The 26,607-nt window shown below is 47.2% G+C and overlaps 9 protein-coding genes across 9 annotated transcripts; 5 read left to right on the top strand and 4 right to left on the bottom strand.

Annotated features, from left to right (window-relative positions):
* Positions 1-56: 56 nt before the first annotated feature.
* Positions 57-1,017, top strand: N7517_005226 (oxidoreductase, short-chain dehydrogenase/reductase family; the record flags this gene model as incomplete). The annotated part of the gene is made up of 2 exons (XM_056722956.1): positions 57-126; positions 182-1,017. The coding sequence occupies 2 exons, from the start codon at positions 57-59 to the stop codon at positions 1,015-1,017; spliced, it is 906 nt and encodes a 301-aa protein (XP_056579206.1).
* A 278-nt stretch (positions 1,018-1,295) lies between these two features.
* On the bottom strand, positions 1,296-4,692 carry N7517_005225 (uncharacterized protein; the record flags this gene model as incomplete). The annotated part of the gene is made up of 4 exons (XM_056722955.1): positions 1,296-4,063; positions 4,115-4,243; positions 4,302-4,522; positions 4,574-4,692. 4 exons carry the CDS (start codon positions 4,690-4,692, stop codon positions 1,296-1,298), a joined length of 3,237 nt encoding a protein of 1,078 aa, XP_056579205.1.
* A 562-nt stretch (positions 4,693-5,254) lies between these two features.
* On the top strand, positions 5,255-5,888 carry N7517_005224 (uncharacterized protein; the record flags this gene model as incomplete). Its single annotated transcript, XM_056722954.1, has 2 exons — positions 5,255-5,613; positions 5,669-5,888. The coding sequence occupies 2 exons, from the start codon at positions 5,255-5,257 to the stop codon at positions 5,886-5,888; spliced, it is 579 nt and encodes a 192-aa protein (XP_056579204.1).
* Positions 5,889-6,525: 637 nt separating this feature from the next.
* tif35 (translation initiation factor eIF3 core subunit g) lies at positions 6,526-7,622 on the top strand (the record flags this gene model as incomplete). Its single annotated transcript, XM_056722953.1, has 4 exons — positions 6,526-6,542; positions 6,607-7,228; positions 7,325-7,496; positions 7,570-7,622. The coding sequence occupies 4 exons, from the start codon at positions 6,526-6,528 to the stop codon at positions 7,620-7,622; spliced, it is 864 nt and encodes a 287-aa protein (XP_056579203.1).
* Positions 7,623-8,319: 697 nt separating this feature from the next.
* Positions 8,320-9,136, bottom strand: N7517_005222 (uncharacterized protein; the record flags this gene model as incomplete). Its single annotated transcript, XM_056722952.1, has 3 exons — positions 8,320-8,533; positions 8,788-8,828; positions 8,915-9,136. Coding segments are annotated over 3 exons (477 nt in total), but the record flags the coding sequence as incomplete, so codon positions are not given.
* Positions 9,137-13,644: 4,508 nt separating this feature from the next.
* Positions 13,645-15,894, top strand: N7517_005221 (uncharacterized protein; the record flags this gene model as incomplete). The annotated part of the gene is made up of 4 exons (XM_056722951.1): positions 13,645-13,844; positions 14,211-14,260; positions 14,316-14,412; positions 14,469-15,894. The coding sequence occupies 4 exons, from the start codon at positions 13,645-13,647 to the stop codon at positions 15,892-15,894; spliced, it is 1,773 nt and encodes a 590-aa protein (XP_056579201.1).
* A 4,800-nt stretch (positions 15,895-20,694) lies between these two features.
* On the bottom strand, positions 20,695-21,017 carry N7517_005220 (uncharacterized protein; the record flags this gene model as incomplete). The annotated part of the gene is made up of 2 exons (XM_056722950.1): positions 20,695-20,911; positions 21,004-21,017. 2 exons carry the CDS (start codon positions 21,015-21,017, stop codon positions 20,695-20,697), a joined length of 231 nt encoding a protein of 76 aa, XP_056579200.1.
* Positions 21,018-21,891: 874 nt separating this feature from the next.
* Positions 21,892-24,222, bottom strand: faa4 (long-chain fatty acid-CoA ligase FAA1; the record flags this gene model as incomplete). Its single annotated transcript, XM_056722949.1, has 5 exons — positions 21,892-21,981; positions 22,034-23,178; positions 23,236-23,631; positions 23,696-23,721; positions 23,786-24,222. 5 exons carry the CDS (start codon positions 24,220-24,222, stop codon positions 21,892-21,894), a joined length of 2,094 nt encoding a protein of 697 aa, XP_056579199.1.
* Positions 24,223-24,922: 700 nt separating this feature from the next.
* N7517_005218 (S-adenosylmethionine-dependent methyltransferase) lies at positions 24,923-26,387 on the top strand (the record flags this gene model as incomplete). The annotated part of the gene is made up of 3 exons (XM_056722948.1): positions 24,923-24,980; positions 25,029-25,190; positions 25,630-26,387. The coding sequence occupies 3 exons, from the start codon at positions 24,923-24,925 to the stop codon at positions 26,385-26,387; spliced, it is 978 nt and encodes a 325-aa protein (XP_056579198.1).
* Between the last annotated feature and the right edge of the window lie 220 nt (positions 26,388-26,607).

The raw sequence follows: 26,607 nt of genomic DNA, 5'->3' as shown, positions 1-26,607 counted from the left end.
GTTTCTTCAAACCATATTGCGTGAGACACATCTAGCCCTAATTTTATACATCAACCATGCCTCTCGACTATAACCCCGACAAGGAGATCCCCGATCTCACGGGAAAATCTATCTTCATAACAGGAGGTTTGAAAACATTCCTTTCTGCTTTCCATAAGTCCACAACTAACAACCAACCTAGGAACCGGCGGGCTAGGCGCAGCATCAGCAATCCATCTAGCCAAGCACAACCCATCACACATCTACCTCAGCGGCCGCAATGCCACGAGCGCAGAAAAAGTGATCAAACAAATTCACGGAACCAACCCCAATCTCGCAGTTACATTCATAAAATGTGACCTAGCCTCCCTGACATCCGTCAAAAAGGCCGCCGAGCACTTCACCAGCCAACACCAAACCCTAGACATCCTAATGTGCAACGCGGGGATCATGGCCAAACCCCCCAGTCTAACGGTAGATGGTTACGAGGTCCAATTCGGCACCAACCACCTCGGCCACGCACTGCTGATCAAAAAGCTCCTGCCCCTCCTCGAAGCCTCCCGCAACCCACGCCTCGTGATCCTCACCTCGCAGGGGATGGGACTACACCCACACGGCGGAATTATCTTCGACAAGCTCAAGACAACGCAGGATATTGCGTTCGGCGGGCCTTGGCGGCGGTATGGGCAGAGTAAACTGGCTAATTTGCTGTATGCGCGCGAGCTCGCAAAGAGATTTCCGGCTATCACGACGGTGTCGGTGCATCCTGGTGTTGTGAGCACTGGTCTTGTTGATGATCTTAGTCTTAAGAATAAGGTGATTGTTTATGGGATTGCTTGGTGGCTGCTTATCAAGCCGCATGAGGGTGCGTTTAATCAGACTTGGGCGGCTACTGTGGATAAGGCGAAGATTCGGAATGGGGGTTATTATGAGCCTGTTGGGAAATTGGAGGATAGGAAGCTTGATGAGACAGCGAAGGATGAGGCGCTTGCGGAGAGCTTGTGGGATTGGACTGAGGAGGCTTTGAGGGGGTTCTGATTTGGCGTTGTTTGGTGTGATCCTGAGGAGCGGCTTGGACTAGAGGAAGCTTGGCCTAATACATCTGTTTGTGCTTTTATAAACTTTTCAATATGGAAAACCTCGAAACAAAATTGTTTCGTAATGCTAGACCACGAAGAGATTCCTAGGGTATTCGACTGACTCAATCTGGGATGGCATAGTCACAAGTGTATCCTCCCAAAAAGCGAAAGGAAATGAGTGAATGTAGTTGCAGAGAAACTCCTGTACCCATTCCTCCACCCTGAAGAATATATTTGTCAAACCGCTGAGGGATCCAAATGAACAGTGTCCCTCCAAGACTTCAGCATCCTTGCAGCAGCATGGTGCCCATTGGTCGCTGCAAGCTCAACAGCCTTGAGATAATGCGGTCCACCTTCGCCGACAATCACCGCTCCTTCTTCGAGCAGAATTTGTAGCATATCAATTCGACCGTGCTCTGCAGCTCCTTGTAAGGCCGTACGTCCATCATACTTTGCGGGGGCTTCATTGACATCTGCTCCTAGGTCAAGCAGCCTCCTTGCAATACCAATATAACCTTTACTGCATGCGATCTGCAATGCAGTAGCACCGCCGTTCGTGGCAACAGGGCCATCAATCCTAGCTCCGTGCTCCGAAATCAGTAGGTTGATAAGCTCCATGTTTCCATTTTCAACGGCATATTGCAATGCTGTTCGACGGCGAGCCTCACAACCAAGATAATTGACATTCACCTTTCCCATCAATGCGCGTGCGATCGGGATCATTTGTCTATGTACTGCAGCTTCAAGTGGACTGTACGTTTCTAGCACTTCTTCATCTTGAAGCGGGTGCTCAAGGAGGTAGCTGATGGTAATTTCCTCTGTCAGATCAGGATTAAAACGCAGTATATCCTCCGCGAGTTCATTCTGATCCAAAAGTATCGCAATTGTCAAGGCGCGACCGGTCAGCATTGGACTCCAGGGTATCCATTGGAGCAGGAACTGCAAATCCTCCCTTTTTTCTACCCACACAGCTAATTCGAGTACTGACTCCGGTGGCGGCAGGTAAAACTCTTCCGCTTCAAATTCCCCAAAATCTTCTGTTACACCAGTGGGGTCCACGCCTGCCTCTTGAAGCAATTGAAGCAGTTGTAAGGAGGGTAAACTGCCAATGAGTGCATTTCCTACTGCATATGGGGCGCTTCCCCGGAACCTGGGCAGTATGTGTTCCAGAAACACAGCATCTGTGTATACAGCATGTGAAAGAACACCGTCTGTAACCTTTGCACCGCGTTCTAGAAGGGTTTCCGCGAAAACAAAATCACGCATCGCGATTGCTGCTTCCAATGGGGTCTGATCGACGAGGGTGGGATCTTCATTTTCAATCTGATTTTCATGATCAGCATTATGTTCCAGCAAGTACCGAGCTAGATGGTAATTTTCTGCAAGTAAAGCAGCAGCAAGGATTTTGGGGCCTGATATCTTCAGAATGTATTGAAGAACTCCATTTCCCTGCAGGTATATCGCAGTACCTAAACTGCCAATTCCATCTAGTTTGGTTCCCACAACTGTAGCTCCGGCACCCAAGAGGCTGCCAATCAAGACTTGATCGCCCTTTTGAATGGCAGCTCCAAGTACAGTATAAGGGGACTTGGTGTATTCATCATTCAGGCGTGCACCTGCGTTGATCAAGAGCTTAACAATTTCGGGGGATACCGGCTGTTGCTTAAGAGCGAGAAAAAGAGCCGAGGACTTATGTTTCTGGGCAGAAACTGGTCTGTCGACTTGGGCTCCATATTCAACCAAGACTTTGCATAACGAGACATTGCACAGCGCTAGGGCCCCCCAAGAAGTGTAGGTTTTGGTGGCACGTTCAAGAAGTGTCATTTCCCCTTGCTCATCGGCTTGCTTAATATTGACCCCAGCTTGGAGTAGAGCCCGAGTGATCTCGACACTTCCCATTTCTACCGCTAGTACAACGGGTGAAACATAAAGCAGGTCATCGAAGTCGGGGTTCACCTCATGGCAGCCCTGCAGCAAGGCACGTATAATATCGACGGATTGTGACACAACGCTACTTGCAAGGCCCAAGATGGTGGTCATCGCAATGTCCTCCTCGAAGTCGACAATGACCAGAACATTCATATTGGCACCTTTGGCGAGTAAAATTTCAATTATCGGGACATTGCCATGTTTGACAGCCTGGGCAAGAGCACTGAGCTCCCCCCATCTTGTTCCATGTGCGTTAACATCAGAACATGAATTGGCGAGGTCTGTAAAAACTTCGATATCCATCAAATGTGTGGCGGTACAAAGGCAATCTGGCGTTACAATAGCATCATGAAACATAAGAGCACGGATGATTCTGTTGTTATGTTCGTTGATGGCATAATGCAGAGGTGGGTAGTCATTGCCCGAGTCATTCACATTCGCCCCATGTGATATAAGAATATCGATGAGCTCCTCACTGCGTTCATGATGGCTTCCTGCACTGAATTGAAGAGGAGTCAGGATACCGTGGGAGATTGTCTCAATCAATGGATTGTTTGGATTCATGTGGGCTTCGAGCATCATCTTCACCGTGTTCACGTCATGCAGTCTCAATGCACTTGCAAACACCTTCTCTGCAATAGCTTCGGCGGTTGGCTCATGGCTTGATAAAAGGATCTGGATATGTTTCAAGTCCTTCCAGCCATAATCGCTTAATATTTGCATTACCCGCTCGTCATCCGATCTGATATTCTCCTCAGTACGTCCCCCTGGACCTTGCGATGTGAAATTGTTTGATAGAAGAAAAAGCTCTAAGGCCATGCATTCTTTCGCCTTGTTTGTATAGCTAGTCAAGTCCGTCGACAAAGCATCGTGCTGGCCCGGAAACTCCTCTGGCATGAGTATGCTCAAAGCCGCCGAGGTTCGAGAGCTACTATGTATATTTGGGGGGTGACATAGTTTATTCCAGGGTATTATTGTCCTTAGACGATGCATCAGTTCGTGGCTGATGGTGCTAGAGAGCGCATTGGCATCATTAGGGGAACAGATAGTCAGGGACGAGGGCAGCGATGGTGCTTCTAAATAGTTAGTGAGCCTTGGCCACATCCTATGAGAAAGAAAAGCCGTACCTTCATTCTCCATGGGACGCACAAGTTTGATGAAGCGCAGCCATGGGAGTGGCTGATTCCATACAAGATTCATTCCTGGCGATGCTGGGGTGCAAACAAAGATTCCTTCTGGAGTTTTCGGGGAAGGAGCTAGAAATAGATCAATCTATTAATATATGGTATGACCGGAAGAATATGCAGAGCTTACCAGTAGAGAATTTGGCTATGGTCGAAACATATGCCTCTCTATATTTTGCCTTCTTGATCTTTGGTACGTGAACCTCCTTTCCACCGAAGTGGAATTCGCTTTTCTTGTTGTCGTTCAGTTTTCTTTTTCTCAGCTTGTTTCTCATCCAAATCCAATCATCGGCCTTGATGTGACCCTTGACAAACCCCCATTTCTTGAGTTGGCGGCTGTACTGGCCTAGGCTTTCTATCTGTGAGCTGAGTGGAGTGACCTAGCAGTGTTGCAACACTTACGACTTGATCAAAGAGTATTTGGACGCCATATATTCCCTCACGGAGGGTAATGGTTTGTTCTCATGGAGGTATAGACGCTCAATCTCGAGCTTGAATGGTTCGAAATCTGATCCCGCCATTGTGAGAATTCTTGGTAGAGTAGAATATGGGGAGGAGTATACCAGACGAGCCTTTTAAAGGGGCACTGGGTAAAAAATAAGCCATCAGCTCAGCTTTACGGAGTAAGAGGCGCCAAACTGCACCCCGATACTGAAAATGGTCTGCAATCTCATTGGTCATTTCTCACATGTCGCTATCCACACTGCATAGCCTCTTGAATTCCACGTAGCTGCCCGATGACAATTGTGAGCTGTCATCTGTTGAATCCGTCGTTTTTGGTTTCTATAACCCTAACATACCTTCCGCGGATTGAAGAAAGAACCTCATTCGTCCGTTCTCATATATCGAGTTTTCCTCCGAGATTCTCATTCTCAAAATAATTATGTGATTTACACCAAGGCTCGTTTTCTGGAGATTGATTGTTACTACTGGCATGAGAACATAAATAACGATTCTCCCCGATATAATGACCTTCCAACTCCCCCTTCTGGCTTTTCACCAACGGTTGTTTAGCAATACAGATTTTCAGTCTCTCGTCTCGGGCGCTTCTCTTACATTTGTTAAATCGCTTCTTAGCTCAACATGGCAGGGCCGTATGATCAACGGTGGGAAGATACCCGTATCTATGGGTATAATCTAGATGGTTCTCTCCAGACCTTCCCTCATCTAGCCCCTGATCTTGGCTGGAGCGCATCCGCTGGATTCGAAGGGTTCTTGCCCAACGGTGTACCTGTCACCTCCTACCTGTCGCCTTGCGCCCAGGTGAATTCCTTGGCAGTGCAGGGGGGTTCTACTCGTGCCATGCCAATCAGCGTGCCCCACCAACAGATCGCCTCAACCCCTAGAGTTGCAGCCTATCCAAATCTCTCCCACGGACCGGCTGTAATTTCCCGGGGACGAAGCAACACTCGAAGCCGCGCTAGAAGAAGCCAAATTAGCGGGTAGGATAATTTCTTTGATTTGCAGTACAAATGGTATGTCTAACTCGCTCCTTAGTTCGGCTTCGCACAGCCCAGACGATCCCGAGTTTCAATGCAAGTGGGAAGGCTGTGGCTACCTAGGCACTTTCAAACGAGAGTCCTCCCTCATTCGCCACATTCGGAAAATACATGTCACCCCTCTTGCTCATCCATGTCCAGTGCAAGGGTGTAAGAAGGCTTTTAATCGTGCGGACAATCTAATTCAGCACACACGAAACAACCACTATACTTACTAGAGGTCACGGGAGTTTCGGGTTTCTTTTTGTTCAAAATTGTTTCTCTCGGGATGTGTACTTGGGTTTATTTTTTGGTTTTCTCTTTTCCTGCTTCTCTATGTCTTATATTTAGAGAAGCTAAGATAAATACATGTTCTTTGGCAAAACGTAGTACTAGAAAGTATGATAGGAAAGACTCGAGGGCTATACGTGAAGTAATTGCGTGTCAACATTGCCAAAATTTGCAAATAGAACCAAATTTCTAATACTGCCTTCGTCACTCCACGAGGTGAAGTACGAGATCAGGGCGAACGACTACCCTGTCCACTGCAAATATTCGCTCTGGTTCGAAGGAAATCTTCTCGGGGCCCTCAACGCTAACTATGTCTGGAAACCGTTCTTTTACCGTTGATATGTCCAGGTTTCAGAACTCGCTGAATGTTATCATGCTTATCACGAGGGAGAACAGATATATTTACTCCATCAGTATGTTAAAACGAGGTTAAACCTTTAACACTTCTGGGGCTATACACACCGCGCCACGTGATTTCCGCCACCAGCCACAACTGCGCCACGGGAAATTATTAAATCCACAACGGATTCGCCTTTGAAAGAAATCCAGAAATTCAGCAGCCGTAATAACACCATCACTTACACCATGTCTCCAACCGGAAAGTGAGTATACACATTTGCACCCCTACAAAAAAATACCGACCTAACAAAACTTTCTATCTTACAGCCGCGCCGACTGGGCCGACGACGAAGATTTCGATGACCCCTCCGTGCTCCCGCCGCAAGAAGTGATCGCGAACAAGGACGGCACCAAGACCGTCATCTCCTACCGCTACAACGATGACAACAAGAAAGTGAAGGTCACCCGCCGAATTAAGACCACTATTGTCCGCGAACACGTCAACCCCCAGGTCGCCGAACGCCGCAAATGGGACAAGTTCGGTCTCGAGAAGGGCCACCCCGCCGGTCCCACGTTCGATACTACTTCCGTCGGCGAGAACATCATCTTCCGTCCCAGCGTCAACTGGAAGGCCAACGCTAAGGAGGTTGAGAAGGAGGGTGGCGAGAAGGGCAGCATGAAGGACCAGTTGAAGGACAAGAAGGTCAAGTGTCGTATTTGCAGTGGAGAGCATTTCACGGCCCGTTGTCCCTTCAAGGACACCATGGCCCCCGTCGAGGAGGGCACTGCTGCTGCTGGTGGCGCCGAGGCAGAGGACGATGCGGGTGGTCTCGGTGCTGGAAAGTCCAGCTACGTTCCTCCTCACATGCGGAAGGGCGGTGCTGGTGGCGGCGAGAAGATGGGTGGTCGCTTCGAGAAGGACGATTTGGCGACTCTGAGAGTTACAAACGTACGTTCTGCCCTTGTTCTGCTTTCTACGAGCTTTACGAGTATGGTTGTTTATTTTGGTTTGGTACTGACTTTTTCTTTTTTTTTTTGCAAACAGGTCAGCGAGTTGGCAGAGGAGAACGAGTTGCGGGATCTCTTCGAACGTTTCGGTCGTGTCACCAGAGTCTTCCTTGCACGGGATCGGGAAACCCAGAGAGCCAAGGGCTTTGCTTTCATCAGCTATGCGGATCGTGGCGACGCAGCACTTGCTTGCGAGAAGGTGGATGGCTGTATGTCTTCAACATTCCGTTTCGTGGTCTTCTTTCTACAAGTTCCTCGATTGCTAACCTGGTTTTCTGATAGTCGGTTACCGCCACCTTATTCTCCGCGTCGAGTTCGCCAAGCGCACTACTTAAACTTTTTTCTCGGTTCTCTCTTACGACTTTTTGAATGGAACTTTTCCTTCTTCTTAGGCGGGCCTATATTTAGGCCGATGCTCTTTTCCTTGTACTGTAGGACATGGTTGATAATGATGATTCCCAAAAAGACATCCAGCATGTCAGTTACTTGCATTCGTCAGTCTATACAAAAGCAATGGGATAGAGAAATTTTGAACTTCATACATGGTTTTCTTACTTATTTCAATGGTCGTACCCTCATCCACGATAGCAGTGTTTCTTTATACGTTTTTGATAATCCTTCCAATGTTCTTCTCGAAGCAACTGTTCTATAATTGCGTCACGGCTACCATGGAACATCTCAACCTTGGAAGCACCCATGGAAGGCCAACCACGTGCTACTATGAAGCGACGACACCCCGAAACGACATCTATGGGCAAGTCTGCTAGGGTAGTTCATCATCCCGCATTTTATTTGGTTTTCGACGTGCGGATCTGCAGGGGGGTGATGATTATTGTTGGATTCAAACTGCGTTTCAACGTTCACTAGACATGTTAATCCTGAAATTTCTTGGTAAAAGGCTCAAGTTGTCTCAAGCTGCTAACATGGTAGCAGAGGATGGTAACCCATGGGCATCAAGGCCAGTCTGCTCTTTGCGAGCTTTCCCTCGCTGCTGACCTCAGCCTTGACAAATTTCCACATCTTCCCACCCTCCTAGCCAGCACAAGTCTGGTGCCTAGGTTCCGGACTCGGCTGACAATAACCCTGCACGCCGTTGGCGGCCAGACTGTCATCTGGAAGATAAATGTCGCAGGCCTCGACTGTTCGATGCAGCGAAGGCTTCAGGGATTGTAATCGAGACATCAAATTTTCTGCATCTTCGCATGACAGTGAAGATGACATCGGAAGGAATTGAAGTTCAGATAACCTGGACGTTTTCCTATTGTGCCCTAGCTCCAACACTACTGCGTACCAGTTACGCCCTCGGGTGCCAGATCCCAGGCTCAATCACCAAAGTACCAATGTACAGATCGATATTAGATCTCAGCAAGTTAAACACAGACCCAGCCTCGTCGGCAAAAGTCGTCCTGAAATTTCCCGGTAACGGGATTGGGTTGCATAACGTAGGATCGGTGTTTCTTTTAGGAAAGAGACTTGAATCGGCGGGAAAAGCTTACCTACGGGTCCGGCTTTTCACCGAATGCTCCCCTACTAGACACGGACTACGTAGAAAATGACGGAGAGGGCCGAAATATTCCCTGTAGCTTTAGTCCTAGCTCCCTCGGAAACTCTCAGCACGCCACCATACTTTTATCATTCCACTCCGCCACCGCGGCATCCAATATGACAGCAGACACATGCGAAATGGCGTTTCGTGACGTTCCGAGGTCCCAGTGGCATTGCAGGGAATATCGGCGCCAAACAACAAGATCCCACTTGTTATTGGCTCAAGGAGTTTGACCAGAAGGGCAGTTCTTCGCTGGGAGCGTTTCGGCCAGTGAGCAAGTTTTTTTTCTTGGCTGTTCCCGTGCTACACGGGCACGGCTCAGGGTTGGCTGATCTACTCCCAGGATGGTTGTCAAGGGCTAGTGAGAATTGCCACGGGGAGGCAAAAAAAACGGCCGGATGAATTAATGGATGAGTGGAGTCCTCAACTGGTCTGCATCCGACGCGCCATCCAAAGCATATTTACTGCCTGACAAGCTTTATATCTAGAATTTTGGAGGGCGGCGGGCCAATGAGACATTATTCTTTCCATCTAATCCTTGTTTGGTTGATGCCTTGTCTTTCCATCCATGCCGACAGGGTCGGATACTTCAGGCCTTGGAACCTTTTTGGCCGGGAGCTTCGTGGCCGTGATACGATCTGTGCTGGCGGGCTGTAGATCCAGGGTGATCAAAGTTTGGGATGACAGAGTGGGGAAACTTTCAATGATCATCCCAGTCTCGGGGCAAACTCTTGCTGACAAGGAAGAGGGCGAAATGATCCAATTTCCCAGGCATCTAGCCCAGTGGACTACCAGTACTCGGGTCTACTCTCAAAGTAACCATCTCGGAAGAAGTGATACATAGGTACCCCATCACAGAACCTTGTGTCCAGGCAACCCAGTGGAATTGTGGAGCCATAGAAGCCTGGGCTGCTTTGTCTCCATGAAAGAAAGGTCGGGGAAAATTCGTTTCAAAATGGTACCATTGCCATTGAATAGAGCTGAATATTGTGTTGACATGGTATAAGATGGTAGAATTAGACCAAGTCTGTGCCCGGTCAAGCCCGGTGGATGTCTCGGGATGGAAGCCCTGGAGGCCTCGACCGTTGGTAAAGTAAAACTTTAATCTACCTCAAGGCAGAAAAGATGAGCAGAAAAGCCTCACGGTATTGTCTTCCGATAGATGACTCTTTCCTTACTTGGTCCAGGAACATCTCCCCCGATATATGAGGATTTGAACTCTAGACCCAATCGACCAGGATTGGAGCATCAACCATGGTATATGCGTCCATCGGGCGTGTCGCATCCTAAGATCCTGGAGCAACAAGCATATAGGGCTGAGGCAGCAAGACAAGGGGATATCAGTCTCAAATGACACTCTGGGTCTGTACCCATGTTTAGATTGTCGACCAATCATCTTTTTTTTTTTGAGGGGTTTAAATTTTCTGCTGTTGATGTAAAAAGTCGTACTCCATTAACACGGTCAAGTCAGCATTGCCGACTCCGGGATTTGGTTATAACTCAACGTCTACCGTTGCCTAGCCGAGCTGTAGCTTTGCGCCCCAATATCAAACACCCGAATGTAACCAGCAAGGGGATAGCATTGGCCGGCTCTGCTATTGAAGAATTGTTGTACGGGAATAGATTTCGAGATGTCTATGGAACAGACTCGGTAGATGGCACGTGCCCGAGACAGAGACAGGGTCCAAAGTGACAGATTGGCTGAGACAGTTGCAACCTCAGAGTTTTCCTGCTTCAAGGGTTCTGGGGCTAATCCATGTCGAAGAAAATCCATGTATTTTCCCAAAGTCAGATTATTATTGGCATTGGCTTGGAGGTACCTGCAGCGCTGGTACCCACGTATCGGACAATTTCTGAGTAGTCTGTATCTCATAGTGTTGTACTCCGTACCTGAGGTAAAGTTGATATATCGAAAAGTGACATGTGAAGACGGGAAATGGATCTGATAGTGTCATTCAGGTGCATTAGTTGCAATGATTTGAGATTTGATTTTAGTTAAGAGTGGGTAATGACATGAGGGAATGTTTATGGAGTAATCCATATAGAAAGGTGAAGATATACCCAAAGCCCTATACAATATAGGCAGACACATAAAGTATAATGTACATGGTCTATCCACCAATTGAATATCACCCATCGATGTACCTGGTACCTGTAAGTTAATGTCCAGTTCACCGCCCCCTGCACGTGCCCCCATGACCGTCATCCGGGAAGGGGTGATCCCCCGAGAGTCAGAAAAGATGGTCTCTCCTTTAACTTTGACTATATGATTTGAAGTTAGACTTACTCTTTTTACATTCTTTTAACCTGATAAGGCTAATCAATGCACCTAATACCGATTTCGGCAAGCATTGTGTGTGGGGGCGAACTGCACAACATACCGGGGCCGCCATAACCACTGAGGAAATCGAATCTACGGCTAATCCCAACCAATCGTAAGCTTACGGGTGTTTTTTCACTTGCCACCCAGACTTTTCTGCAGGATGGTCGATCCTTTTAGCCACTATGCGGTTCTGTCGAGATCGATGTCCCACTGGGGATCTTTTGAACTTTGATATCTCGGTGGAAGGGTGGAAGGGTGGGACTAGTGCCGCTTTCTGGAAAAGGCTCCCGGGTACGGACCGCAATGATTGTATACCCCGCGCAGCTACTCTAGCTTCTCTAGTGGAGACTGGAGATCCTGCAGGGAGCCATACAGTTTTGCCAAAGGAGCTGGCTCTCCAACCTTACAAGGTTTCAAGAGTGGATCTAGTTGAAGGTTGCATCCTCTCGAACGTGCTATTTTTGTTACTCGGGTCGGTGTGAACACCGCCAACATGGACAATGCAACATGCTGAATGGAATTTGTCGATCGCATGATCTTCCACTTTCTTCATGCACCGTTGGTGCCTCGAGCTTACTTCCAAGGATCTGAAAATGAATCAGGAACTACTCCGACAGGCCTTCTAACAAAACATCATGGAATTCGGTTGAAGAAAAAAAAAACATATTCCCTATTTGATTATTTCTCATATTTAATTCAGCATGTCTTTTTTGTCATTGGTGGAGTCCCCAAGCCTGATACATCACCTCTGTCATGGGTCTGCATAGGTACATATCCTGGGGGTCGATCACCTCCTCTATCCTTTCTAGTTTCATCTTATTTCGCTCTCCTGCAGCGACCCGTCTGTCGGGTATTCGCACTAGGACATCTGATCCCATCGGGAATTATCTGTAATGAAAAAACATACAACGTGTACGTACCATGCCTTACGGTCCGTGCAGCATATCGGGTCTAGCAACATGGACCAATGCCCATACCCCTTAAACAATCAAACTATCTGGAGCCGGTGATGATTTGATGCTCTTGTGGATATACAAACCTAAACCCATTTGCGCTTAGACCCAAATTCCAAATTCAAAAACTTCAAAATACAAATCATCGAGAAAAGAAAAGAAAATAAGCAATATGATTTTCTTTTTCTTTTTCTTTTTTTTTTTTTTTTCTACAGAGATCCCCAAATGATAATCTGGATACCTTTCACCGATTATGGTTGGACCCCTATGCAAACCCATTGGGCATTGCCGAATACGTATTTCACTGTCCCTGGCAGCTCGTGGTTCATGGTCGCCTCTCGGCTAGACTGGGCTAATGATTCAACAATCCTGGGACCGGCTTTCACATAAAAGAAAAATTATAGACCGGAATCTTTAGATATCAATTGCAACCTTTCCCGGTAAAGATTGTATACATGTATACGTACATCTAATCTTAACACCTCTTTCTTCAGGTAAGCCACAGATATACTCCATGCAACCTGTCAACACAAATTGAAGATCTGCTCTTCTTGAAATACCATAGGGTTGCAGAATTTGAAGCATTCTGTACCTGCAAGATAGAGCTTTTTATTTGCTCCAAGGCTGTCACACCAGATTACTTTTCTTGCCCCTTCTGGGTGTTTTTTATTTTTTTTAAAAAGTGTTATTTGCTGTTTATTACTAGATATGTATGTATTATTATTCCTGTATTTTTTGGTGAATTTTAGGCTCTTTTCCTTTGCCCATCTTCTTTCTTCCCTCTCTCTCTTGGATCTTCTGGCCCGATCTATTGCACTCTTCCTTTTTGTACTTTTGTACCTATGACTTCAGTTGGAGTTCCCAATTAGGAAGCCATGTCTATAAACCAGTGACGCACTTGGCTTTTCATCTACTTCTTGTCAACGCCTGTCCAAAAGGGCACCGTTTTACGCAAAATTTAGCATACTATGTATTACACCTCGCACCCATCTTTATAACCCTGAAACCCTCTTTTATACTTCTTTGCTCTTCATCACTTGTCTACTCCCTTCCACCTAGGCAAGTCTTATCACTTTCTCCAACCCACTCTCTCACAGAATCGTGTTTTTGGTTTATATCCAAGAACTGTTTTGCTGGGTTTTCCCTGTGATTCTCATAGGCTCAAAGCATACGCATTTTTGGGCGATTCAGACAGAGGTATCAATCGAGTACTGTGAGGGAATTTGACTATGCAGAGTCCTTTCGACCTTACCTAACTTTTTTTTGATGCTATTCTAGACATCCAGTTCTTGCCACCCAAGACTTCAAGGGCTAGACGGCTTTGGCGTCTCGCCCAGTGTGTTACATTAACAAAAGAAAAAACTTCAGGGTCCTCGAGGCACCTGGCATCAGCACGCTCAGGATGAATCCCTGTAAGCTTCTCTCTTTTCCATTCCCTGCTCTTTCCGTCATGCGGTTGATTCGATATTGTTTTCAACTTTTACTTTCTTTTCTTTTCTTTTTTTTTCCATATATCTTCCCTGTCTCTCTAACCTATGAATTCCCCAGCACTTCTCTCGGAGGTATTCTCATTGAACGATCCCGTTACTTCGGAGGGTGACTATATCAACTCCCATGTGACAGGGTTTGGAACGGATGAAGACGACAATAGCCAGCGAGTCGGAGGTCTCGTCTCCATGCCTGACACCAACGGCGTGAGGTACCACGCACAGCAGCCTGTGATGCAGGATTTACAGTAAGTTATTTTTTTCTATTCTTTCAATCCGGACTTGCCCTTGCGCTCCACTCGGTCAGCCTCTCGCCCCCTTGTCGCTGCGCTTCCTCCGGGTCCGGGCAGCTTGAACTTCAGTCCAGCCTGTTTCGGTACCTTCCATACCAATATGCTGCCTGCATGTCTTTCTTCCGATGTTTTGTCCTTTTTATCTGAGCTCGTGCCGTGTCTTGAGGTCCTTGCCTCTTTTGCCCCCGTTTCGATTGTCTTTATACGCATCATGGTTTCCGTGCGCCCGGACTCATATGATATCTTCTGGGCTGTTTTAATTCCAGGCGATCGCACGTGGATCTTTTCATGAGCTTTTACTGAGCTATTTCTTTACTTTAGATATTCTGGTTCAAGTGCTCTTGCAATGACTCCACCAGACTCTTGTCCCGGTAAGCCCTTCTTATAACTCCCCGAGAGACTTCAGTTGGCTGATATGGTGTAAAGACTCATTTTCGCCCACATCGGGTCCTCTCTTCCCTCATATCTCTCGGCTTCAGCATCCCTTTGATAGAATGGCAGATTATCAACGGGTGCCAGCGCTGTAAGCTTTGATCTACTACGGATGAGGTTCATGAGTACTGATCCTTGTTCATCTAGTCAACCGCCGACTGGCATGCCAGCCGGCATGCAGAGTTCAGGGCATAACCTGAACTCCATTCCAGCACTCATGGGGCGCAATAATTCCTACGGTTCATACGCTTTACAGCGCGGAATCGGAAATATCGGCATTCCCTTAGGGGGAATGAACGATCTCTCCCGTAGCCATGGGTATCCGGGTACTCCTCGCGCTTTAGATAGCGGGATGGATCGATCTCAGAATAATTTGTATCAGCAACCGATAGTGGAGTCCTCACAACGCTCACAGCCTCAGGTGGAGGCTCCGCCTTTCGACGACACTACTGTCCTTCATACAGTTGTTGCAGAGTTTGGTGGACAATATCAGACGGTGAAACCAGATGTTCAAGCAAAAATGGGTCGAGGGCCTTTTCCAGCTGAGGGCAAGTGGACTTGCTATCGGCGGAACTACTTTGCAGTGACCTGCGGGTTTGATCTTCATCCTTGGCCTCCCACTGCTCCTCTATACATCCGCTATCCTGACCAGACCCTTGAACCAATCCGTGGTTTTTCGATGGCCATTTCTGCTATTGTGAACGGTCAATACGGAGAAACTCGAGAACTTGTTCAACACACCCCAAAGCGAGACAAACAATCCGAACGCAAACCAGCTCGTGTCGTTCTTCAACCTGCACCCCCACCTTCATTCACAGCAACCTCGACAGTTAATGGAAACCTTTCGGGCTTCCCACTTGGCTCGCAATCTATGGACTACAACCTTTCCTTTGCAGGGACACCTCAGCCGTGCCAGCCCCCAACCTCCCACGTGTTCGAACGTATCCAATTCCAAAAAGCGACCGCCAACAATGGCAAGCGCCGTGCCCAGCAACAATATTACAATCTGGTCGTTGAATTGTACGCTGAGGTTGCTAGCTCGGTCCCAGGTGAAACTGAGTGGGTACAAATCGCCCGGCGCCACTCCCACCCCCTGGTCGTTCGGGGACGTTCACCCGGTCACTACAAGGATGGACGCCGTGGCAGTACTGGCAGTATGGGCCCGGATGGGGCTGGCGGAGATAACACCTGTGGTGTCCTTCCTCATGGACTGGGCCAAACGGGCCGTTCACACATGCTCATGTACGACCCGTCTCATCGAGCTGGGCTTTCTTACGGCAGATCCGATCACAGGAAAATGAACGTCACAGACCATTCCCCGCTCAGCGACAGTCCTCTCATCTCCTCTTCCTCTTCTTCTGGGTTCGAGTACTCAATGATTGACACCATGGACCCCATGGATACGATCAAGTCCGACCTTTATCTCAAATCAGACCCCTATCAGGACAATACCTATACAGGGGTCCCCAGCCATCAACATCGCCAGTCTAATGCTGGGGGGTATGACCCCGTTTACTCTACAACTTATAGCCGATACGATCCCATCCAGAATTCGCATAGTCTATGCACTTAGGCTGTGCCTTTTGTTTTGTCGGTTGAAATATCTCTGTTTCTTCTCGTGTTTTATCTTTTTAGCTTGCTCGATACGATCAAATGGGAAGGGGTTTATGCACTGGGTGCAGGACGGCGTGGGGGATCATGAGGCCATTTTCTATTCGCTGTTTTATTTTATTTCTATTTTTTATTCGTCTGATTGCTAGTGGACTTTTGTGGCCTTTTATTTCATTGTGATTCTATTCTTTATCCCTTTTGATCTACGTTCAGCTCTTTTACTCGAGATATGGTTTTTCTATCATGTGCGTCTGCCTTCGGAAAAGAAGCATACAGAATGTCACTAAAGACTGTCTTCACAAGCAAATGACGAATTGCCCTATCGAATAGAACCGATCGATTTTATCAAGATCTGGACTTTCCTAGATCATAGTATATCGATAGTCATGGTTGAATTAACATTATTGTCCAAGTGTTAATACCAAGGCGATATAATACTTAAGCCAAATACAGCATGACAACTTCATCGAAAAACAAATCATCCAGGACTAAACGTCAAAATCCCCTCTAATCCATACAAAGTAACCAGTCGAGCATTCAAACTCCCCGATTTGCTCTGTTCGATAGCCAGGGACCGTTATTTGCTGCGGTCCTGGTCCTAGTCTTCATCTATTGCAGGGCTGCCAGTCCCATTTTCAATGGATATGGACTTATGCGGTCTTGCCTTATTGCTTTTGCCTTTTTCCCCCATTTTATTTTCCTATTTTGTTTGATTTATTTTTTCATCCAATCAAACATGAAGCAAGGACATACGGGTAATTTGCTTCCAGGACTCTTTGCCTGTCTGATGACTACATAGACTGATGCCCCCCGAAGTAAGCAGCATGGGTTGCCCAACTGCGGGAATGATTGGGTTGAGTTCATTAAAATGACATGCAAGATTAAAGGGCTTAGTGTGGCGCTAGCAATGATTTTGCTCTCACTTTTGATTTTGCTTTTTAGGGAGGCTCCGCGGTCTTGAAATCAAACGAAGCAAGGTGGGTACTATTTCCGTACGGTGTACGGAGTACTCCGTGCAGACAGATGGACGGCAAGATGCAGAATGGAAGAGATTAGAGCCAATGAAAGAGTCGAGCAGCCTGTTTGTCGAGGTTAGAAGGGGCTAGTATGGGCGAATATTTTGGTTGCTGCTAGGCAGCAGAGATGGATTGTTTAATCTAAGTCATTTTTTTAAGTTTGTCAGCTTTTTAATATGAACAGATATTTAGTATGTTTAAAAATGTATTAAGTGTATTAAGTGTATTAAATTTACGAAGTCTTAGATGCAGATCCTGATCGACAGTAGTGCAGGTGATCGTTGCAACGTTCACGGGTACATCAACCTACATGTCAGCTTAGCCCTGTTTGGTTCAAATTCATTTATTTCGCAAATCTAAGTAAATCAGGTGAAAACAGGCATCGGTGTGACTATTTGATCTTATGCTTGGTAAAAGAGTATATGGATTTAATTTCTCTAATTAAACTGCGTTATGTTAAACTATTCAATCCTATCATCCTGCACATCGGCATATTCCGATGTTTTAAACACTCTGATCCCTGTCAATAGCATCCCCTGTGGTAGGCCGGGGTAGTAACGTCTGCATACGGTAAAAGATAGAGAATACACGGAGTAATGTGGATCAGAAAAATGGAGTTTATTGTTAGAATCAGACTATTTTTGACTTCTGAAACAATTGGGTTCAAGTCCAGCTTGTTCCAAATTTGGTATATATACCGTTGCCACCGGGGGAAATATATATATCCCATCCGATACGAAAGACACAATCTTGTATTTTTACTAGAAAAGCGACCAAAGAGTACTAGGTACATGCATTCTCTTGAGGTAGGTCCAATATCATTGGTTGTTTTCATTTACTCATAATCGGTTGTATAGGTACCTCTGCACGTCGTACAAGGGAAGTTGGGCAAAAGGACAATCCTAGGCGCTTTAGGGTTTTTTATTCAACATCTTGAATTGACACTAATTTGGTCTCTGGTCATGCTGGGCTGGCACTTTGCTATCTGATGTGTTGTCATTCTTTCATGCTCCATATTGACCTAAAAGACCACTACTTCATTATAAAATATTATTCTCTCCTGTTCTCTGCCTATTGAGATATAACACATGTATGCACGGGGTGTAGTAGAATAGAATAGAATATCATTGTTAGAAAGCAACAGATACCACGTTATAGCCTGACAGCTGTACTTCCTGTCCTGTTGGTCTCTGTCCCGGTACTGCCGGCTCGTGCTTCTGCTTTCATGCAGATAATTTACAACCTACTTAGATACCAAATGCAGAAGATGGCACCCTTTGATTCGTTCTAAGGAATGTTCTCAAGGTGTTCGAATGACGGATCCTCCTTGCAGTCCCTGCCGCTGCCGCTGCGCCCTCGACAACTCCCTACATCTCTACCCTTCCCATGGGATATCAGCCCTTTTCTTGCGTATGTCATCTACCATGCTTCATTTCCCTGAAACCAAGGTCTGTAAAATACATACTTTGTTTTTGCGGTTACTTTCCGCTCACAATTTTCGTTTCTTACAATGCTGTGAAGTTTATATTGCTGGGACTGGCTTAGAGTCCTGAGCATCTCCACACGAGAATTAGCCAAGATAGCTCAGTAGCATCAGATACCCAATGCAGAAATTACTGGCTAATGAATTCGCCTTAATAGATTCCTGGAAATACAGTCTAAAGCCCAAGGATAGATAGCAAGGAGACTCTTGACATAACAACAAGGCACAAGCCTGAAGTAATGGACCCTGGGTTGTCAGTATGACGATAACCAACCCCATCCATCACCAAATCAAGACGTCCAAAAGATGATCTGTGTTCTTAAGTCTTTATATTTAGTCCAATGAGCCCGAGTACGATCTCTGTCTCTGTTGCCTAAGACGCATCTACAGTGAGATCTGCAGATCTCCGCGATCTACTACTCTACTACCCCTGTCCATGGCACGACCGCTCCAATACAAGCCCTTTCCGCTATCTAATAATCTAATAACCATGCCATTAGATACATCACGAGTCAGGAAGCTACCTACAATGTATGGTTGGCTATTTTCTATTCCAGATCGAGATTCGGATCAGGCCAACCCCCGGGCCTCCAGGGAGAATGGTCTATATCTCCGTGTTCCACATCAACGGCCTCCGAGCATGGTGTTAGGTTTGTCTTACCCGGAGTAGAGACACATGACCGGACTATAGATCTGTGCGATGTAATATTATAAACAAATAGCTTTTTCGAGCTACAGGTATAGATGATGGCATCTACGAATAGAATAATAGTAGAAGTAATCTATCGAGACTGGCATGACGAAGATTCCATATGGATCAAAGTTCCGATTATCCAATTGATGAGCATCGATCTTTGGGATGCACAAGATATCTTTCACGCTCAAAAGGTCCTTCGTGCTACACCATAAGTGATATCATAAACTAAGTCCCAAAACAATACTTCCAGAGCCGCACTGCTATCATATGTTCATTTTAAGGCCATTAGGCCATTAGTATAAGGCGTTTTGGTAAGATTGTTTCAAATTATTTTGGAATAAGACGGTTCCCCTAAAGTCATCCCTTCTAGCATCCAATATTCTGTTTAGGCAATGCGACATCAAGGATCAATTCAAATAGTTGAGATGACTAAAATAGAAGCTAGCCTAGACACACATATTCCAAATATCCCTTAAGATATGACCCCATGATCAAAAAATAAAATGCAAGACATTCCAACATCTCAAACAAAGAACCAGTAGCAAAGCCCAATCCCAACCAGACCAACTGCCCCTCGCATGACTTTCTCAATTAGACAAAAGAGAAATCTCGGAAATTAAAATAGACCTCTAATTGGCCACTCAGCACAAGAACCAACATGTCACGATCTGGACCAGGCTAAGCAACGATCCACCCTCTCAGCTGCAGCAATTCTTCCGAGCCACAGGAACTCTCAGCCAATGCCCCAGACAGGGAAAGAAAAGAAAAAACGTCTACACAAGACGAGGCTAGGCGGGGAAAGACGGCGCTGACTGCAGCAGCCCAATACTTTCCCTGCACTGGGAACAGAGCGGTTGGGGCCGGGGTCGTTGCAGCCGCACAGACAGGCGTGGGCGTGAGCGTGGGAAAAGAGAGGGTAAGGCAAGAAGTATCAGCCTACTCATTCCCTGTGATCTTTCCGATGGGGACGTGCACACACAGATCAAGACTCTCAAACGCAGAACAGGGCGTCAGCCACTGGCCACTGACCACTGCTTGTTTGTTTGTTTTTATCTTGGCGGGACGCGCGAAGTCAAGACAACAGCCTTGGAATGGCAGGGTGGTCGCTATGACCTCTTTCCAGTGTAGGTACGTAATAAGTGACCTCCCGGCTCCGACGAACCGGGTCCTCTTTTCAATCCCAGAGTCGCGATGCGTTAAAGGGATAGGATAGACGGGTGTGGTATGTAGGTAGGCAGTTGAGTGTTTAGACACCGGGCACGGGCGCAGGGGATTGCAGCAATGCAATCACAATATTGCAGTTGAGTTTTTGGGGGAAGGTTGACTCAACAAGAATATCCAAGGAAAGAGTTCCTTCCATACCAGCCCGGCAACCTGCAATAAACTGACTTCCCTTTCTCTTTTCTGACCAGTCGCATTCAAGCCCAGGGTTCCGTAAGAACTGCACCCATGACTTCCCGTAGATAATCAGCACACCCCGTAGCGCATCCATCACCAGCTCAAGGATCGATCACATGAGTTCCCAGAGTTCCGTTCTCGCGTCTTGTCCGTTGGCTCCTCAATTTCTCAGTTCGCCCGGCTATCCGATGTCTCCCCTTCCTCTCCTCCGACACGCGACACGCGCACTGCCAACTTCCGATCCAGCGCATCCTGCTCCTCCTTCGAGGCCTGCATGCCCAATGCGCTTTCTACCTGGGGTGTGGTCCATAATCCGATACCTGCCCAGGCCATGAGGCCGATACCGAACAAGGCCCGGGTTTTGGGGGCGAGGCCGCGGTAAGAGCTATGAAGCTTGTTAGTTGCTGTCCTTCTTTCTTGCCTCGGTCGTGGTGTCTGAGTGTGGTGGGTTGGTGGGTTCGAGGCTGTGTCACGTACCTCCAGAGAGACATTTGGACTGGTAATGAAAGTATACTAGTTTTGGAGGGAAATAATAATGGGGCAATGTGTGACTTGGGTTTATGTTACTTTGACTGGGATAGTCACGTGGGAGATATCTACACTTTCGGTCACGGGATTTTGTACCTGAGGCTAGCAAACTCTATGGTTAGTTAGTTATACCTCAATTTTTACCAGTGTGACGGGTTCGAACGTGTGTCTTTTTTTCTGCCGCTAAGTCCTGTCAGGTACATTGACACCCCCGGGGTACTTGTGGATTGCTGAGGGAGTGGTGTAACTGTGGCTTATAAGTGAGGTACCGAGGTACTTTAGACAAAGGCACTGGCTATGTACATAGGTACTTGTACTTTTGCATATGATAGGTTTGCTGCGGGTATACCTAGATGGCTGGATAATGCAGTCGTTGAAGACGTCCTTGAATGTAACTACATTTTCCAACCACCTTAGGGTGGAACGTATTCTAATATCTTTGTCTTTTAGTCGGAGTCCATACTAAGAGAGTCCATATTAAAAACTATTCTTGGACAGATCCTTTAAGAAAGTGCGAGAAAAAGTCCATGGCCAATCAAAGAAGGAAGCTTTCTGTAGAGTAAGATGAAGTTAAACATGTAGATTATGATAGAAAACAAATCCGTTGCGATGTCGGTCAGTTCATGTCCACATTGATTACTATGTCGTCTACATCGTGGCAGGATTGAAATAATATCAATAAGAGCAAGAGGTGAGGAAATGTAAACGTAAATTGAACAGAGTAGAAAGAACAGAGAGGGTCTCAAAGCGCAAGCAAATACAGCAGGGGAAAATAATTAGAAAAAAAGAACAAGGGTAAAGCTAGAAAATCGAAATAAAGCAGTTGACACGCTTATTTTATTTCTTGCCATACGCTTTGTTGATTTCAGACTCGTAGCGGGCGACAATCTTCTTGCGCTGGAGTTTCTGCGCAGCGGTCATGAAACCCTAGTGTCTTGTTAGCAAAGTTCGTGCTCCAGAAAACGTGAGCATCACTTACGTTTTGCGGGGTCCACTCGTCGTCGGATAGCACGACGCCGCTAATAATCTCAATGCCCCTCAAGCCACCAGCGCGGCCGGCGGATTGCAGCTGCTGCAAGACAATCTTGTTGAGTTTTTCGTCGTGAACCAGGGTCTCAAGGGTGTCACCCTTGATGCCATGCTCCTTGGCAATCTTCTTTAGTGCTGGCTCGGCGGGAACAATGATTGCGACGGGCTTGTCTTGATCCTGGGCGGCGTAGACACAGATGTTGCCAACCACGGGAGAGGAGCGGTAGACAGACTCGAGCTTCTCGAGAGCGATGTATTCACCGTTCAGGGTCTTAACCAGGTTCTTCTTGCGGTCAATGATGTTGAGGTGGCCGTTGCGATCGAACTCGCCAATGTCACCGGTCATGAACCAGCCATCCTCAGTGATCGCAGCCTTGGTCTCCTCCTCATTCTCGTAGTATCCCGAGGTCACACTGCCACCGCGGATGAAAATCTCACCCTGAGGGGGGTTGTTCGAGGTCAGGTATCCAGCATCGGGGAAGTCAACAAGCTTGACCTCGATCGAGGCGGGAATCTCACCCAGGGCATCGGGGTTCCAGGCCAAGGGGTCGTTCAGGGCACCCATGGCAGAGGTCTCGGTTAGACCGTAGCCGCTAATCATGGGGGCGATAGCCAATGACAAGAACTTCTGGGTGTCCTTGGAGATGGGACCACCACCGTTCATGACGACACGGAGTCTGCCTCCGGTTGCCTCCTTGAGCTTTTTGAAGACAACGCTGTCCAAAATCGAGGCGCCCAGGCTCGAGCCAGGGAAGCCGGTGCTCATGAGGAAGCTCTTGGCGGACATGGCACCCCAGAACATACCCTTAACAATGAAACTGGTCTTGTTTAGGTTGGCCAAAACACCCTTCTTCACTGACTCCCACACGGCTGGGACACCGACCAGAACGGTAGGCTTGAACTCCTTGATGTCGCCCAAGCAGTTCCGCATGGAGGCATCGGACAATGTTCGGGGGTTACCGTATCCCATAGTGCCACCCCAGAACAAGCACATGTTCTCGAACATGAATTCCAGAATGTGAGATTGAGGAAGGTAGGTCAGGAGGGAGTCCGTGTGGTTGATACAGGGGCCAATGACGGCGTGGACACCAGCAGCTATTGCGAGACATTAGCTTAATAGACAGTGGTTTTCAGGGTCCTTTTCCAACTTACTAGCAGCGATCACGTTAGCGTGGGTCAATGGCACACCCTTTGGTGGGCCTGTTGTGCCCGAGGTGTACATGATGCAGCACAGGTCCTCCGGCTTGGGGGGAACAGGCTCCACGGGGTTCTCTTCGCCCTGCTTGCGCAATTCATCGATGCTCAGCACATTGATGTGGATAAACTCGCTGTGTAACTCGTCAAGAAGCTTTTGGTCTATTTCCGTGTCGGTATTGTAGATAATGTGCTTGATTGAGGGCACGCTCCGGAGGATACTCTTGAGCGATTTCAACAGGCCGGGGTCGAGGAAGATGGCAGTGCTGCCGGTTTGAACAATAGAGTGCTTAAGGCCCTCCTCGCCTAGGGTATCATATGCGGTCACAATGGTCACGGACTGAGAGGAAGCGCCTGTAATAATATGTTAGTGGGTTCGTTCGCGGCTCACAGAGCGGGAAACAAGAGGTAGACGAACCGTGTGACATAGCCAGCCAGTTTGCGCTATCAAGGGCAAAAGTCAGTTATCCTGGCACGAATCTCTTTGGAGGCGCAATATGTCTCTTACCTAGTCGCACCGAAAAGGTGGATTCTGCCGTCCTTCTCGAAGCCGAGCTTGCGGAGACCGCTACCAAGCTCCAAACAGAGCTTCTCATATTCGAGGAAGGTCTTGTAGGTATATCCACTCATTTCAAAATAGGTCCACTGCTTGTCGACCTCCTGTTCGACACCATCTACGATCTTCTTGATCTTCTTGTTCTCCACATGGGTCTTGATTAGGCGGCGACTGCCGACAGCTTTGGAGTTGCCAAAGACGCGAGCGGACCGGCGCATATTCTCGTAGGTGGTAGTGACATCTTGGAGTGTCGTGATGAGACCGTCTTTGGCCTTAGGGTGGCGACGGGGGATTGTCTCGCCGGGGACGCTCTCGTACCCGGATGCCTCGACCGAGAAGGGGCCCTTCTTGACCATGCGCGGCTGGAGAACGATGTTTTGTGTCGACATATTGACTGTATGGCTCGCTCAGGGGAAAGGGGGAAGGAGCCGAGGGGATCGGGGAAACTCGAAGAAAAGTTCCTCTACTCGAGGGGTCTGAGGTTAGCTAGTGCGGGAATAGCGCAGAGTAACCTTGCAAGGGGAAAAAGCACAAGAGCTGCAAGCTGAAATAGGAGCTATAATGGAATGAGTCTTACCAAGTGAAGGGATTAATGTGTATTATTTGTATCTGAGCATTCATCGGGGGGAAAGAGGAGAAAGTTGGCCCTTGAGGTTGGATATATGTGGCTGGTCTACGGCATATGACGCAGGAGGTCCAAGGTTTTTTTTTTCGGCCTGTGGTTTTCTTTGTTTATATTGTCCTGGCACAAGCCCTTTTTTTCTTCTAATTTTTTTTAATTTAATTCATTTCTCGTGAACATTCTAATATATAATCTGAAATTGACAATAAATAGTTATTATATAGCAAGTTCGTAGGTATTTAGTTGATATACTATTTAACCGGTAGATACCCGTTTTCTTTTTTTTTCTGTTGAGTTCCCAACAATTATTTTATAAAGTCATAGCTTATACGTATAGAACCTCGGAATCGCTACCTCGGAATCTATACATAATTTATATCTATGGAGTATTTCAGATTTATATCTGGTCCCGTGATCAAAAAAAAAAAAACGTAAAATAAAATATTCCAACATCTCAGTATCAACTCATGGACCAACTCATCGACTTACTCGCCAATGGCGAAGAGGTCATCGACGTGGATGAGGGTACGCCACCCCTACGATGATCCCAAGTATAGCTACTGAGTACTATAGAATCATTTCTTCTCTTCGCACAAGATATCGCAAGCAACAACCTAGGGATGCTCAATCCTCGTGCACCATCAGTAGAGATCTCTATCAATGGCAATGAATACATAATCCATCAATCACCATCATTACTCTCCTCTCATCGAGCGGGAGGTACTACAGGCGCCGGTAAGTACAGAGTACACATACTCAGAGCTCTCGCACATGATCTACACCAGTTCTGTTATGATTTGCCCCCGGAATCCCCCAGAGACACGAAAACTCAAGCTCGGACTACTCCGCAGCTCTTTTACCCGAGTCCGAAGTGCCCAGACCAGGCCCGAGGGTTGGGTCGAGTCGTATCCATTTGTCTGTGCCTCGGCTATAGTGAATGTCTCTCATTTTTGACTCGGTCCCTAACACTATCACACTGTACTTTTCACCCCCAACACGAGCTCTAATAGTCACCTGCTCTACTATCTCTTGGCTTTTTCCCTATCCATATCTTGGAATACCTTGGAATACCTTGGCTCTCCACCCCAACTACATATCCACACATCCCCCGCTTTCATGATCACTACCATCACCATCCCTCAATTAGATCAATACTAATCCAAAAAAAACTCAGTTCTATGGAAAATCACCCCCCTCTTCGCAGAATGGGTAACCAACCTCTCAAATCCCCTCTGGACAAACGCCCTCCTCAGCCAGACCTCGACAGTAGTTGAACTCGGCACCGGGATCTCAGCGCTGGTCGCGCTCGTACTGGCGCCCTCAGTGCGCCACTACATCGCCACAGACCAAGAATACGTGCGCAAGTTATTTCGGACGAACCTTGACGCCAATGCCTCTGTCTCTGTCTCTTCTAGCAACAGCACCAACAAAGCAAAAGGCAAGAGCAAGGGATCCAAATCATCCAAATCAAAGCCAACATCATCTCCCACCAAGACCGTCGATAATATCTCCTTCACAACCCTGGACTGGGAGACGGACCAGGCCGCTTCACTGAAAGAATGTATGGATCCCGACGACGCTCCTGGCCAGGAAGGAGGGGAAGAAGGAGAGGAAGATAAAGGCTTCGACCTCCTCCTTTCGTGCGACTGCATCTACAACGAAGCACTCGTGGCACCGTTCGTGCGCACTTGCGCCGAGATCTGTCGGCTGCGGCCGGCGTATGTAGCTGGTTCAGAGGAACAAAGCTCGCGCCGCAAGCCGACGGTTTGCATTATTGCGCAGCAGCAGAGATCGCCGGATGTGTTTGAGACTTGGCTCAGGGAGACGATGCGGGAGTTTCGGGTTTGGAGATTGAGTGACGATGTGCTTGGGGAGGGACTGAGGAGTGGATCTGGATATTTGGTACATTTGTTATTGGCGAAGGATAAATAAGCAAGTACAACAAAAGTAGGTATTGTATTATGTAGCTAACTTGGACGTTCAAGCTCCCGTTACTAAAATCACCAGATGCAAAGTACATTGAGATGGCCACAACTAGCAAGACTGTGTAGAGGAACGATTTCGAGCTAAACTTGAGAGACTTTTGAAGAGGAATCAGACTGAGATGAACATGGATCTGGTTCCAGTTTTCTAATAAGCATGGATTTTCTTC

This window comes from Penicillium concentricum (assembly GCF_028827145.1).
Source record: "Penicillium concentricum strain IBT 3081 chromosome Unknown utg000002l_segment0_segment0, whole genome shotgun sequence".
NCBI classification, from domain to species: Eukaryota; Fungi; Ascomycota; class Eurotiomycetes; order Eurotiales; family Aspergillaceae; genus Penicillium; species Penicillium concentricum.
This window is presented reverse-complemented; position numbering and strand designations above follow the sequence as displayed.